Below are 15,278 nucleotides of genomic sequence, written 5' to 3'. Positions count from 1 at the left end.
GGGGACAATTCATTTACCCGAGGAGCCACATGAGAAACTGGGACTGTTGTGGAGGGCCACAACAATAAGCTGAACTTAATTCTGCTCAGTATTAATTTTATCTCTTTATGAGATTATTGGTGTTGCAATCCAAAACAATCCCAGCTTCTCATGTGCATCTTGAGTAAATACCCACCCCTTTGATAAATCTACTTTCAACTGGGGTTGCAGCTGTGGATGGATCGAGATGCTTGATTGGCCAAAGATATTATACAAGATGCACATTATGACACAACACCACAACCCCAAACATACAGCCAAAGTCATTAAGAACTATTGTCAGCATAAAGAAGAACAAGAAGTACTGGAAGTGATGGTATGGGCCCCACAGAGCCCTGATCTCAACATCATGGAGTGTGTCTGGGATTACATGAGGAGACCGAAGGATATGAGGAAGCATACATCCACAGAAGATCTGTAGTTAGTTCTCCAAGATGTTTGGAGCAACCAGCCAAGCTCCTTCCAAAACTGTGTTCAAGTGTACCTGGAAGAATTTATGCTGCTTTCAAGGCAAAGGGTGGTCACACCAAATATTGATTTGATTTAGATTTCTCTTTTTGTTCATTCACTGCATTTTGTTGATTGATGAAAATAAATTATTAACACTTCCACTTTTGAAAGCATTCTTTGTTTACAGCATTTTTCTCACCTGCCTAAAACTTTTGGACAGTACTGTGTGCACGCCCACAAGCTTTACAATACTCGAGCATTGTTGAAACTAGAGCTTCACTGACTTCCTGAAATTCTCCAAACTGTTGAGGGTTGTGAACATCAACTGCTTGAGCTGCTAATGAGGGGGAAGGGCTTTCTGACTGCATCACTGCTGTGTGAAGCTGTTTATTGACTGGAGGAGGCAAAGACAGCACTGTTGATATTAATGCTGTTGAGTATTAATTCAAATGGTAATTGGATAATAAAATGAATCTTTTGACAAACCTACAGGATACACGTATAGTTGATTCTAATATTTGAATATATATCCATCCATGGGAGTCTTTGGAGAGTTGCTCCCTCCACTGCTTGCTTATGGAGCCTTAAGCTAGATAAAAATGGAATTTGCATTCAAGGACAGACACAAAGGTGGAGCAGTGGGGGATAACAAAACAGACAAGGAGGCAGATACAGAAGGTGAAAGGGGAAGGAGAAGGTAAACAGGTGCAACTTTTCCACTAATGTGGTGCTGACACACTCAAGAACTGAACAGTGCGGGTGCCAGAGGCCTAGTACCAAAAAAGGGCTTGATGAAAGTCAGAGCTAGGGGAATTTTGGCAAGAAATTCACCAGGTTCTGTCCATGTTTGTCGCTATGATTTTTTTTCTGAAAGTTACCACAACTTCTGCTAGTGAGAAGGAGTTCCAAGAGCAAATTTGTTTTGTTGAAGTTACATGATGTGCAGGCTGATTTATGGTGGTTATAAATGTGATTATTCTTAGACATGCAGAGGATTGATTGAATGATCAGTACATCTTGCATCTGGAAAATTCCTGCCGAGACTGATTATTGTCATCGTCATCATCATCATGGCGCTACATGTCTGCCATAAGGGAACGAGACCGAGTGCAGTAGATGGGGGAACAACGATAAAAGAAGAGTTGACAGAAGACAGAAGATCCTAGGAAACAAATCCGGGGACAAAAATGAGACCAAACACCAGAGAAGAAGACATCCTGGAAGCTGCAGCTCTGATGTGTTAGCTGATACTCCTCTGCCGATCTCCAAATCTCCGCAATGTGAGGATGTTTTGACTATAACTCTCACCACAAACACACACACACATACATGATGTAGAGCAGACAGATCCGCCCCTGCACAGACTCCACCTGAGATGTGGGTCACGTGTAGGGCGAGCGGGTGTATATAGGTGTGCGCCTCCCTTGCTGCGCAAAAAGCATGCATCAAATTAAGTGTGTGTTTGTGGTTTGCACTGCATGACGGGTTCAAAGGAAAATCTCCAGGTATACATTACCGCTGAACCCCCTCACCTGGCTGAATGGAGATTGATATCTGTGAGGATTAATACACACACACACACAGAGAGAGAGAGAGCAATAAAAATGACTTATGACGCTCTCTCCTTCAAACTTAATGAGAAACTCTCTGCACATACACCAGTCTGTTTGTTATAAACCTTAAAACAATGTCAGCATAAGTTACTGGAACAAAGCTGCTTTGTCTTTGATTTTAGGGGTTTTTTTATCCCGCAAGTTTGGAAATTTAGACAAAGACATGCCACAAAAGATCATTTCTTTCAATCTCTTGTGCAAGCAGTGACAATCAGGGCAGACTGCCTCCACTAGGGGGACTCAATGAGCGCTTTAATGGAGAAAGGGGAACTTTGATTCCCTAAAGGGTTTTCTTTCACACTAAATTAAAGGAAAGCTCCAAAACACACAGCTAATTTACTATTATCTATTGAGACATTAACGACCATTTGTGAAAGTTCAGTGACTTTTTTGTGTATCATTACGCTCAAATGTCATAAAACCGTTAATATAGCAAGTAACTATGTTAATTAAAGTTATACGTTTTTTAGTTCATTCTCTCTTTTTTCCACCCTTTTAACAGTTTACTTCAAGGTCCTTGATAAACCTTCATGGCCTTGGTGAAATATTGCAGTAAACATAATCTCTGTCATACCGAGACAACTTCCAAGCAAAGCAGGGAAGAGGTCAAACCATAGTTTTGACATATTACAGCTCAAGGAGAGGAAAGAGCTTCTATCTGTTGATTTATTCTTCATCTCTAATCACTTTATAAACTCTGAGCAGACAAAAAAAAAACCTCTCAAATGCTGATTTTTTAGTCTTAGACCTCATCCTGTGCTGTTTTTGTTATTTCACGGGATGGTCATACTCTGTTCAGTGTTCCAGTTGCCATCAAAACACTGAATCTAATCCATAAAATCTTCAAACACACAAATGACTCCTGCATAATTTGAAAAACATGAAAAACCCCACTCATACCACGCATAGCTGTGTTAGAGGACTTACAGAACAGCAAACAGCGGGCAGACCTGATTGGACACGCCTGGTGTGTGGTGGGCGTGCAGCCACGCCTCATTAATAATTAACGAGGAGGGAATATTCATGGAATATTACATGAGGAGCCAGAGTGAGAGACACTTGCACTGATGCATCGGCATCCTGACATGTTAGAGATCTACAGCTGAGGATGAGGAGGCACCAGTTTAAACAGATGTGGAGGGCGAAGAGAGGAAAAGTGCGAGCGCGCTCATACACTTCCCCACCTGTGTTGCTGTTTCTGAATCATCTCTCAAATGCAAAGACTAATCAGCTGCACTAAATATGGGTTTCATTTCTCTACACTTCAGTGTGAGTCTGAAAGCAGCTGCTGTAAACTTAAAGCACACCTGCACACACCTGGAGAGAAAAACGCACAGTTCCCTCTTTCAGGACACCAAAACAAAATTACGCACAAAAGACTGAACAGCAGCCCCGCTGTTCGTGGTTCAATCCGAACACAAGCGGGCTCTTAAGCAGGGGGAAGCATCGGCTCGCCGCTTTCCCTCCACACGCCGAGTTTAGAATCCGTCCGAGTTCTTGACGCGATAATAGGAATAAAATACAGACACAGGGCGGAAAAAATAACCGCAGGTAAGCGAAACGCGAAGATGCGCACGAAGGGGGGCAGGACAGAAACTCCGTCCGTTCTCCCACCAAGAAAATCTGCAGGTCCTGCGAAGGTGGTCTCGGATCCTAGCAGTCAAAAAGCCATGAAAGCTGAGCGCGGAGGTGTATCATTGGTGTAATTACATGGTTTTTATTTGCAAGTAAAACGGAAACGGCAACCGGGATCATTATTATTAGAGCAGAAGCACTTCTTATAAAGCAGACTCTCTATTTTAGAAACTTTACTCGCTCGCTGAGGGAGCCGGTGGGTCTCTGCAGGTTCTCCTGCAGCGGGGGAAAAAATCAGTGCAAGGAACTGGAAGCGTACTTACCGCAGAGTCGGATCGCTGTACCTCGGCGCACAGGACTAGGAAGAGCAGAGTCGCACCGAGCTGTCGCAGGCACTTTGAGTCTTTACTCATCTTTTGGGGGGAATAAAACAAAGATCCGCCTGCGTTAGCACTGTACTTTGGGGCTCTTTATACGCGTGTCATAGCCCTGCTCCCCCCACGCACACTGTGGAAAAGAAATAAAGAAACTCGTTCTTCTTCTCGGCGTGTCGGCGGTTGTTGCGCTTGCAGAGACTCCCAGTGGTCCTGGCTCTGGCACCGTGCGCCTCTGCAGTTCCCTCTCTCTCACTTTTTCTGAACTCGTAAACCTGCCCACCGGATCTACTTTCCACAAGCGGTGCGCAGTGATATCAGGGATGTGCACCTTCCCCAAGACAGATAATTAAAAATAAATTTGGGGTGATTTGCGAAACAAGGTCTGGTCGTAAGTGTGAGCCACGAAGGTCCAAATGCCCAAAAGTTTATCGCGTGTTAAACTATGCTGCAAATAATCATTATGTTTGAACCTCGCGGATGGATATTCTTTCTCCTGCCTATCGACTCCAGACCACCGCTCGAGGCTGTGAGTTTGACATTAAACCTTTTCTTTTCTTTTCCTTAGGCCCCGACACGTTACATTCCTGCCACTTTATTACAGGTCACTTTCTCCCGACGAAGGAAAGCTGCTAGTAGAATAGTACAGAATAAAACCTCCGTCCTATAAAAAGGTACCTGTTGTCTCGTTTCACATGCGCCTTCCTCTAAATGTGGTGTGAAGCTTAAAGACTGTTGCATGAACTTATATGAACACATGCTGCTGAAGTTACTGTGTGATCAAACTGTATGTGCACACACTGGGACTGATAAGCACACATAATCACAGTAAGCAACCATCTCAGCATCCAACCTTTGCAATATTACACTATCTATATTACAATCACTGGAGTGAAAGAAACCAGAATCAAGACCTGCAGTGGAATAATTTAAAGGTGCACTTTTTGGTAGGATTTTATCGTGAATTTTTAAAGCATCACAGTTGAAGTGATTCTTGCATTTTTGTAATATTTAAAAGTCATCTAAACGCAAGTTGGACTTAACATTTTCTCATCTTAAAACATGAAATACGTTGTGTAACTTTCTAAAATCTTTGAATGCTCTACACTAGTAAGTTTGCTAAAAAAAAAAAAATCTGAAATAAAATTTGATGAAGCACCTTAGTATTATTATAGTACAAGGTTATAACTGTAGTACTATAGTACTGGGTTTATGGTTAGGATTGAAATTGGGACTGTAGCAAATAAACATATGAATAAAAACTATATAGCAAGTCCAAAACTGAAGAGGACCTAGTTAGGATCCCTGTGGTGCTCCACAGCTAAACAAGCTGCAGAAAAGTCTATGCCAGAAACATAAGACACAAAAATTTAAGATAATACACTGTAATAAAGGATTTTATAGCCCTCTAGGGTGAACACGGTGTTGCAAAGCTAAAAGAGTACTCTGCCTAATTCAAGAAGTTTTATGCATTAGCAGAGATCAGGGCAAAGTACACGTGATCCCTAACACTGATCTGCGGTTATAGTTTTTAAATGTATCATAAATGTTTGGGTGAATGGTATGAAAACACATTTATGAATTTTAAGATCCATCATGTTGATTCTTTGGGGACTAATTTTGCATCAAGTGTCCTAAGGCCACTTTAAACTTCAGTAACCACCTGAGCGCTAACAACGGTGGGGTTTTGTTTTTATGTGGAATAAAAGTCATGGTAGTCTCTGAAAGAACTTCTGTATGTTGTTGCTTTTTCACTGATTAAAACCTGGACTGCAGACTTGCTTTACACCGCTGTGCCTCCTTTGCTGGTCCGAACCGTACTAGGGTATGTGGGGGTACCTCGGTGGCAGTCAGAGGCATGGAGGCATGTGCTGGCCCCTCCTCCTCTCTGAGGCTGCTGAGTTGAAGCGCACCAGTACGAAGTGCGCAGCAGCGACTGCACCGCTGAAACTTGGGTGAGTTGGATAAGCTCTGATTTTTATGAAAGAAATCGCCAACAAAATGTGTGATTTCAACGCTGGCTGGCTTTTAATGCTTGGAGCTTTATGTGTTAAAATTGGGGCGTTTGTCAGTGGGACTACTTTATCTCTCTCCCTCTCTCTCTGTCTCCGGGTAGATGACAGGGGGTTTTTTGGAGCCGTCGATGAGCGCGTTTGAAGCGGTGCCTTTCTGGTGAAGATAAGGGGATCGAGCTCTACCTGTGGTCCCCGCCTTCCGCCAGTCGGATCAATATGAAAGTCCTGTAAGGGTTTATTTTTTGATTTCTTTTTAAAACGGCTCTGTAAACTTATTTCTGCAAAGTTAGTTTTCGGCTTTGCAGGCTGCCTCTGCCGCTGCTGTACCTGTCGACTAATAAGTTCGGAGGGAAATAGCTAAAATAATTATTTTTGTTTTGCAGGATTTGTGTGATCGTGTTGACCTTCGCGGCGAGGTCTGCACTCGGAGTAAGTCCCTTTCGTTTACTGTGACACTGCTTCAGGTGGAGAGGATCCCCGCTTGGTTTATTTAGCGCAGATGAGACTCTTAAACAGGCGATTTAGATGGAGCTGTGTTTCGTGAAAGAGCAGCTGAGCTGTGACCAAAATGGGGAGCTTGGTGTCTCTTTAAAAACAAGTGCGATAGCTGCATGACTTACAGTGTTACAAAGTTACTGTCATACTTCGCCGACACAGGTCATCCATGCTGTGCATGGCCTCTGCCTGAAGCATATGGTGATACTTTTATACATTTCTATTATATTTTCTCTAAAAAACTGTATTTATTAAATAGAGTCAGTCTTTCAGTGCTATTTGTTATTGTCATTTAAAGTAAATAACATTTGCGGACGCGCTTGTTGCACCGTTAGTGCCAGACACTGCACGGTATGTGGGTCCCTTTTTTAAGCTTTGAGCTGGAGTCCACATTTTTGCATCGAAAAAAAAACCCAGTTCATATTTGAGTGGGCCCGCTCGCAGTTATTTGCAATTCAAAGCCCGCCCCGCTGATGAATATTAAGAATTAGGAGGATATCGGGCCGGCGTGCCTTTCCAAGCCACACCTTTCTGCTGACTTGATGAGGTTCTGCAGAGGGGATTGAAAATAGTGGAGGGCTTTGCTACTTCAGGCCCACTTTGTTTCTGTTAATTGATTTTTTCAGTTGCACTTTATAATAAGGTTCGCAAAATAGGGTGCAATTCCTCTACAGGAGAATGGAACATTAGTGCATTTTATCTGAAACTGCGGTGTGATTATATATCTACACAGAACTACTCAGTGGTTAGAGAAGAGGATTAGGGCCACTGAAGAAAAAATAGGGGAGGTTTTTTGGATTTGTTTTCAATAATTATGAAATTAAAGTCAGAATTCTGACTTTTTCTCATATTGTGAATATGCTGTATTTGTTTAGACATGCGGGCTGTATTTTCTAATCTTTGAACCTTGCCTTGTTACATTTACTTATGCATTATATTTCTGTGCATCATTAATGCTTTACTATTCAGTTGTCCTCTTATATTACATATAAAAATATGATGAGGACAGCTCTCTCTCTCTCTTCTGCTTACAAGGAAAATTCAACAGCAAAAACTGCAGGCTTTAGGCCCAAGTGATCTTATAACACATCGTTCCACGCCCTGTCAAACATCCATGATGCAAACCTATTTAATGCATAATAAAAGTGTAAAAAAAACCAAGCTTAATCCACTACATGATATGGCCTGCACCCCTAAAACTACAGCATACCTACAATATACGATATAAAGGTTTTTTTGTTACTTTACTAAGTTATGCACTATTTAAAATTTTATTTGTATCTCCTGTAAAATACCTAAAGTTACAAACTTCTTAAAAATACTTGTAGTATAATTATTTTTCCTAAAGTGTTCAGTATTGTGCAGTATTTTTTTGGAATGCATCTACTGCGTTTGTTTACTGTTTTAAAATTAGATTATGGTGTGCACTTATCCATACAGTGATGTTTATCTGGTGTGTGGTGGAAATGTTGTGCGGGCTAAAAGTTCAAAGACAGGTGAAGAGCTTATAGACGTCAAAATAGCTGTTTCGTTGTTGTCCTCTTGCTACAGAAAGGAACACATACTGTAACAAACAAGATTAACAGCAAAATAAAAACAACACAATGCTGCTTTAAATATCGAGATATCTAAACATTTAACAATCAGTGTATATCTATGATTTATCAGCAGTTTTACAGATGTGTTTTGCATTTTTGTAACACATGAAGTGATATCAACACAGATATCACAATAAAAGCCATAATAACCTTCCAGTTGCATCATAATGCTTAAAACACTAGATATTAATCACTTAGAACTGCTTATAAATGGAGGAAATGTGGGAAGAAGTGCTATCCTTCATAAGGTGAGATAATTTTCTTATCTCACAGCTGCATAAACCTGTTAAAAAACAGTTGGAAATCCTTAGAAATTCATTGGTATAAAGCTGGATACAGGGCTGTATGTCCTACAGGAGTAAATGATCTTAAGGATCTTTCATCGCTTAAATCCATCTTCTTGACATTGGTGGAAAAGCAAACAATCAAATGAACAGAAGTGGAAATGATAGTTTACTCAGGTTCACACCAATCATCTGTAAAGAAGCTGATTAAGCTGTGAATGAAAGGAGCACCGAAACCATTACAATAAAAATTAGAATAAGAAAGAGCAGCGGCGCTGTTTGATGATGTCAGAGGTCAAAATTGGTCTTTTCTCCGAGGAAGCCATTGAAAATACAGCACAGAGTCTCCACAACTGACAAAATATCAGATCCTTGTGTAGATATCGCTGGGCAGGAGCATTTAAAATGTGTTTGACTTTGTCATGCTGGAGAGGATCAGGCTGGCCTCTAAAGGTTTGCTCACTGTCTTTAGCAGAAGGACGAATGAAAAAAGTAAAAAAGTGCTATAATGCAGTAATTACATGCAGTTTGATCTTGAGCTCTCCCAGCTGAGGAAGTCGCAGGAAATGCTGCTCAGGTTGTGCTTCAGCAAAGACCGACTGACATTAAAGCGACTCAGCAGCAGAAAGCTTCCTGTGTCCCAACAGGAATCAGCTGATGAAGCTGCACTGACTTTGAATTGACTCCTCCGCCCACTTCCTGCCTCCCTGTTGTTTTGTGTTGTGTATGTGTATGTGTGTGTGAGTTTGGGCATATGTAGTACTAGTATAAGTTAGCATGTTGTAGTTGTATAATATAGTAGCAGGAGGCATTCTGAAAGGAAAAAAACAAGCGCAAAGGATTTGATGCAACACGAGATTCGCATCAAGGTAGAATACAAACAAGGCTACAGCTTCTGTGTGATCCTGTCCTGTCAGTGTGAAACAAAGGAGAGTTTCAAGCACTGTGGTGAATCGATTAGGGCAGTTTCAATGGAAAAAAGTGCATCCACCTGCAAGGAGTAACTGCCAGAGTATGATAGCTGCGAAAATCCTGTACTGCTCACCATAGAGTGAGTTGGCCATTTTGAAGTGCTGTCCAAACTTTTAGCAAGTATTGCCATACCCTATATAGTGCACTTAAAGGTGTCACACAGTGCTTCCTTACCTAGTGAACAATAAATGGGTACCAATTGGTGTTGTACCCTGTACAATGACAATAAAGGCTATTCTATTCTATTCTATTCTATTCTATTCTACCACCTAAGAATCATATCCCATCATGCACTGGAGTAAAAAAAGATAGATGGACAAAAAAAAAGTGCCACAAAACCTTTGTACATATTAATTTAACTTGGTATAGTAAGTATTTATGACAAAAGTTCATGTCGGTATTTATTTACTTATCTGACATATCACTGTGTGTCTGCAATGATACAACCAACAGTGCCAAGAAAATGAATATTGTGTGAAATTTTAAATATTTTGCAAATGAAGTCATGAGTGAATTATTTCAGGCACAGCCGATGTTAACCATAATTATGCTTTAGCCGCCTAAAGTTAAAGTTAAGGGGGATTTTAGCTGATGTCACACATTCTGACATGTTTCTGAGGCACACTCAGCTCGAGGCTTCAAAAGGCTTCACTAACCAATGAGTGATTGGTCACGGTGTCTACACCTGTCCGTTATGCTGTCAGTGAAAAGAAGTACGTCTGGTAGCGGCTTGAGTTGTAACATTGGTTTTGGTTTGCTAGCTTATGTAGTTTAAGTAGACTGGTTGGTGTATTTATAAATTATTTTACCACTTAGTGAACACATAGAGAGAGAAGGACCTTCTGTTGGAGCTTCTGCATGGTTTCTGGTTTGTAAGAACTGACGCTACTGTTGGCACAAGGGAAACATCCCACAGGAGTGAGGAAGAATGGTGAGGAGAGGGGAGGCGTTATGATGGGACTGAAAGCAGGGAGTCCAGAAAAACTAGAGCAAGTAATTTGGAAATCACAGAGAAATCAACTCTTTAGATTTGTTTTGACACAGCTGAGCACATTTGTATGTACCTACCACTGAGTCTCAGCCTGCTGACAGATGACATGATGAAACTCTTAGGTGTTGTTTAATCTCATTCGCATCATTGTCCTTAAAAGGCCACACAGGTGTTTTGAAAATTTACAATTTAATGTATTTATTCTGGCATAAAGAACATTTTTGGCTTTGATGATCTGAGTCATGCTTGAAAGAAAACTTTTTATTTACTGAAGAATTCTGCGTAAAAGCATTTTTGGGTCGTGATGTTTTTTCTGAGTTTTCAGGAAAATCAGAGGTCTGACTCCTCATTGTTCTTACTGTCCTCCAGAATTTTTATTTAAATTTCAGAATTCTGGACGAAAACTTGTTTTCTCTCAGAATTACGACTTTTGTTTCAAAATGTTTTACTTAAATCATATTCTGATTTAAACTCAGAATTCAGATTTTTTTTCTCTCAGAAAAAAGCTCATCATTCTCGAACAAAAACCCAACGCCCACACACGAAAAATAAAACAACGTTTTTGTCATTTGGTCGAATCCGGTTCCATATGTTCCAATTTAAAATGTCGATAAGTTAGGATTTGTTAATAACTTTTGTGAGTTCTGGTTGCAATTACAGAAGTATAAGGTTTGTGCTCATGAAATGATCGGGAATAACAGGAAAATTCACTGACTTCTGTCAAATAAGCCCAAAGAATCTTTGCCTGTATTGCCACTCGACCACTCATTCTTACATCTACGAGTACTCAGTGTCGCCGTATTATTTAGCCTAATCAGATAGTTTGCCCTATTTTATCAGATATTGACTTTCCATATTTCATAATTAATTTTTAGCTGATGCAGAAAAAAGCCACCCCCTCTACCCTCCCACCCTCCCCCCTTGAATTCCTCCAATGGCAGGACTTGTCTCCCGCTCCCTGCAGGTGCTATAGACTGGAACATTCCAGAAACGCTGAGTGAAGGGACCAATCACCACTTGATTTGTGGTTTCTAGACCCTACACAACACAACAGGCCGTTTCTCAATTCTCAAATCGTTATTTAGATGCATTTAGGTTGTTCAGTTTATCAAAACAGTTATTATGATAATTGGCGGATAAATTTAGTCAATTTTAAATTAAAAATTTGAAGATTCTTCTGAGTTTTTGGCTCTTGCTCAAACAAAGGAAATACACCGTTTTGCTCTGATAAATGGAAATGGCAATTTTTCACCATTTTCTTATACTTTAGGATCAATTAATTAATGGATTAATGAGACATCTGTTTGGGTTAACAGGAGTTATGGCTATATATCATAAGTTAAAGAAACTTCCACACTTTCTTCCCTGATAATTTATTCAGTTTGAAGGTTTTAAAAATGTGCCTTCAGGGCTTAAGCAAGAATTTTTTTGTCGAGTTCAATGTCACGGTGAGGTCATACAGTACAATTCTCACTTTTCAAGGACCTGTTGTATAACCAGTGTGAATTATGTAAGAAAGAGGAAAGGGTGCAGATTATGACAGATTTTCCTCGTACAGTAAATTCCAAAATCAGCCTTATGTCGACAAATCATAATTAAGGGGAACCTGTTAAAAACTTTGCTGTATTTAAGACAGAAAACAAAGATGGTGGCATACACCCATACTGGGAAAATGTAGTGACATGAAAGCTGTTGAATCTAATTAAAATGATTTAGGACTTTTTCTCAGGTTAAAATACTTCAGGGGTTGCATATGGGTTTTAGTTTATATGTGCCACAAGACATGACATGACTGCAAGTCTGTGAAGTATTTTCTGACCGATTGTTTGACGCAGCCAAATGCATCTGAGTGTTTACTTGTTTACAGATAAAAGCTTCTGCCAGGTCTAAAGTCTCTTTCTGCAGGAATTTGTGGAGTCCTTCGGTTACAGACAGAATCGACTGAAACATCAGTAGTGCATAGACCCTGAGAACTTGTAGAGCTTTGCTCTGGGACCAACAGCTATGGGGGATCCAATTGCAGATAGGCACTCCAAAATGGCAGGCAATGTCTCAAGAACTGCACTGATTGATTGCAACTGACATGCCCAGAGAGTGTTTGAAAGTTGCACAAGCTCAGTTTTTGTCAATCCAAACTTTGCCTGAGTCTTTATGAACTTATGATGATTGACTAGGGAGGTGCTGAAGAAAGCACACACTCCAACAAGCTGAAAAGCTCCACAGCCTCAGGGACAGCCTTTCAAGTATTGCACAAAACCAGGTTGAGTTGATGAGTATAAAAATGCACATAGATAGCCTCAGGATGGAGCCTTCTAAAATGTGCTTGTACACCTCCAGTGGAGCCACTCATAACGGCTGCACCATCATATGTTTGTGCTACACACTTAAGCTCTGCTAGATCATAGTTTTGGATCTGCTGCTGAATCTCATTTGCAATGGACTGGGCATCAAATGATTTTATCTCTGCTAGTGCAAGGAAACGCTCCTTCACTGCCCCCTCTGACACGTACCTGACACAAACAGCTAACTGCTCTGCCTTTTCATCCCTTGCCTTATCTGCCATGATGGCATAGACTTTAGACTTTGTCATTTCAGATACAATGACACTAGTAACTTCCTGGGCACAACAGTCAATCGTGTCATTCTGGGATGTTGGCAAGAAATTCTGTGCATTTGATGGGGGATTATGTTTTTGAAGAAAAGGATCAAACTCCTTCAAAAGCTCCATGCACGCAAGAAAATTCCCTCTGTTTGGGCTGTCTTCACCTTCATCACTGACCAAACTATCATGTTTGATGTTTTTGCCAAACACTCTACATGGGAAGCAGAAAGCTGCATTCTGGTTGACTGAATATTCTAACCAGTTGTGCTTTTCAAACCAGCTGTGGTTAAATGCTCGCTTCTGTGTACCAAAAGTATCATGTGGATAGCTCCTCAGCTTTACCTGTCTGGGTCCTGTGTCTTTGTAGTAGAATGAGTTGCTGCAGCTGCTTCATCATTTTCCCTCTCTTAGCCTGTTTGCTCTCTCTGTAATAACTTGATCTTCCTCTGTCTCTCGATCCATTTGCTGCAGCTCCTCTGTCTCTCCTTGCTCTCTCTGACTTGAACTTGCCTGTTGACCTTTTTCTCCCTCAGCCTCTCCTTTTGCCTGCCCCTTCAAGATACATTAAAACTTACTGAATTGTAATGTAAATTGTTAATATCATGACTTCTGCTCACACACCACAGTAATTTGTAACTCCCAAATATTTTGAAGTTACAAACATTACATTTTGAGCATGCAAGTGACTAAAATGGTTGCAATTTAAAGCCCTGAAAAATATTACTAATTCACTTGAATTGAAGTAATATTAAAATAGAACCCTCAAAAATATGTGAGTCAGGCTAATTTGACTTATATATATCTCTCTTTGCTCTCTCCACTTTCTCACCTTGACTCTCCTAAATAAAAGCTCAGGTTAAACAGGTCTTATATGTTGTACCATGACTGAAATGTTTCATATTTCATATTCATATTGAGTTCCATAAAATTCTAATCAGACTGTCTGCATCACAAATGACTCCATCCTGTGAAATCTTTGACTCACCTCTCCAGCAGAGGTCTCTCCCCTCTCACTCTCTGTGCTCCTCTGCACTGACTCCTACAGGTTAATGGGGATGGAGGAGTGATTATTATTATTTCCACTGATGATAACCTGAATGAGCTCAGCTCGATTTTTCAGAGCTAAAACGACTGACAGAAATTAACATTATGCTAACAATTTAACTTAGTGCGCTAGCCAGGTTTTTATTTATCAAAATGGTGAGCACCTGGTTTATTAATTACATGGGACTCTCTGCTGTTAGCTGGAGCTAACTAATTGTTACTACCAGCCAGTGATGAAGACTTACTTTCTTGCGTATATCCATGTTTTTTTTTTGCAGCTAGTGAGTCCGCAGGTGTAGACGAGCGGAGTGTAAAGTAGCAGTGAAAACGAGACTGGATTTTCAGTAATGTGGATGTCCCCTGTGAACAACTGGAACGGATTGGATAACGAAGCACTGACGCTACCTTAACAGTGTAAAGTGAAAGGGACCAACCGAGTTATGATCATATTTATGTGAATAGCGACAGGTTTATATTATCTCTTTAAACTCATATTCCAGCATTTTTATAATGAATTTGTCTGCAAGTTCTGTTAAAAACAATCGAATAAGTTAAAAACCAAAACCAAAACAAAAAAAAAAAAACACCAAATTATTTAGGGGGGCTTAAGAATATTTTAGGGAGGCTTCAGCACCCCTAAAATAGGCCTAACGACGCCACTGGCCATACCTAAACCTGCAGGTGCAAACACACTTAAAAGAAATGGTGCCTTTCTTTGTTTCCGTAGGGCAGAAGATGAAGTGATACAAAATTTGACTGACATAAGTCTTCTGATAATTTTACAGGCCTGTAGCAGCATGAGTGTGAGGAGTGAGGTTAGCATGGGGAAAAAAAGCCTGTAGGGACCCAGATTTTACAGCCCAGGCTCAAAAAAACATTATCGAGTGTAAATTTCACTCCCTTTGTACTTGAGGTGAACTGGAGGTTTGCAGATTCCTGATTCCGTTCATGTCTTCATATTTGTCTTATTCACGACAGGAGCTCTTTCAAACAGTGGCACCAATAATGTACATAGAGTAACCTTCCAGCCTGTTCAAGTGGAATGAAGAGGTATTTCAATTCAATTTCAATTCAATTTTATTTATATAGCACCAAATCACAACAAAAGTCGCCTCAAGGTGCTTTATATTGTACAGTAGATCGCACAATAATAAATACAGAGAAAAACCCAACAATCATATGACCCCCTTTGAGCAAGCACTTTGGCGACAGTGGGAAGGAAAAAC

At 40.4% G+C, this 15,278-nt stretch overlaps 1 protein-coding gene across 1 annotated transcript in view; it reads right to left on the bottom strand.

The window, feature by feature from the left end:
• Positions 1-4,277, bottom strand: part of LOC135932704 (collagen alpha-5(IV) chain-like) — a 91,012-nt gene extending 86,735 nt beyond the window's left edge. Inside the window, exon 1 of the mRNA XM_065470291.1 lies at positions 4,001-4,277. Within this exon, the coding sequence (XP_065326363.1) occupies positions 4,001-4,090 (90 nt within the window). The 5' untranslated portion in view covers positions 4,091-4,277. The remainder of the gene's footprint in view (positions 1-4,000) is intronic.
• Between the last annotated feature and the right edge of the window lie 11,001 nt (positions 4,278-15,278).

The sequence above is a fragment of the Pelmatolapia mariae genome, linkage group LG3_W, assembly GCF_036321145.2.
Source record: "Pelmatolapia mariae isolate MD_Pm_ZW linkage group LG3_W, Pm_UMD_F_2, whole genome shotgun sequence".
Lineage (NCBI taxonomy): Eukaryota > Metazoa > Chordata > Actinopteri > Cichliformes > Cichlidae > Pelmatolapia > Pelmatolapia mariae.
This window is presented reverse-complemented; position numbering and strand designations above follow the sequence as displayed.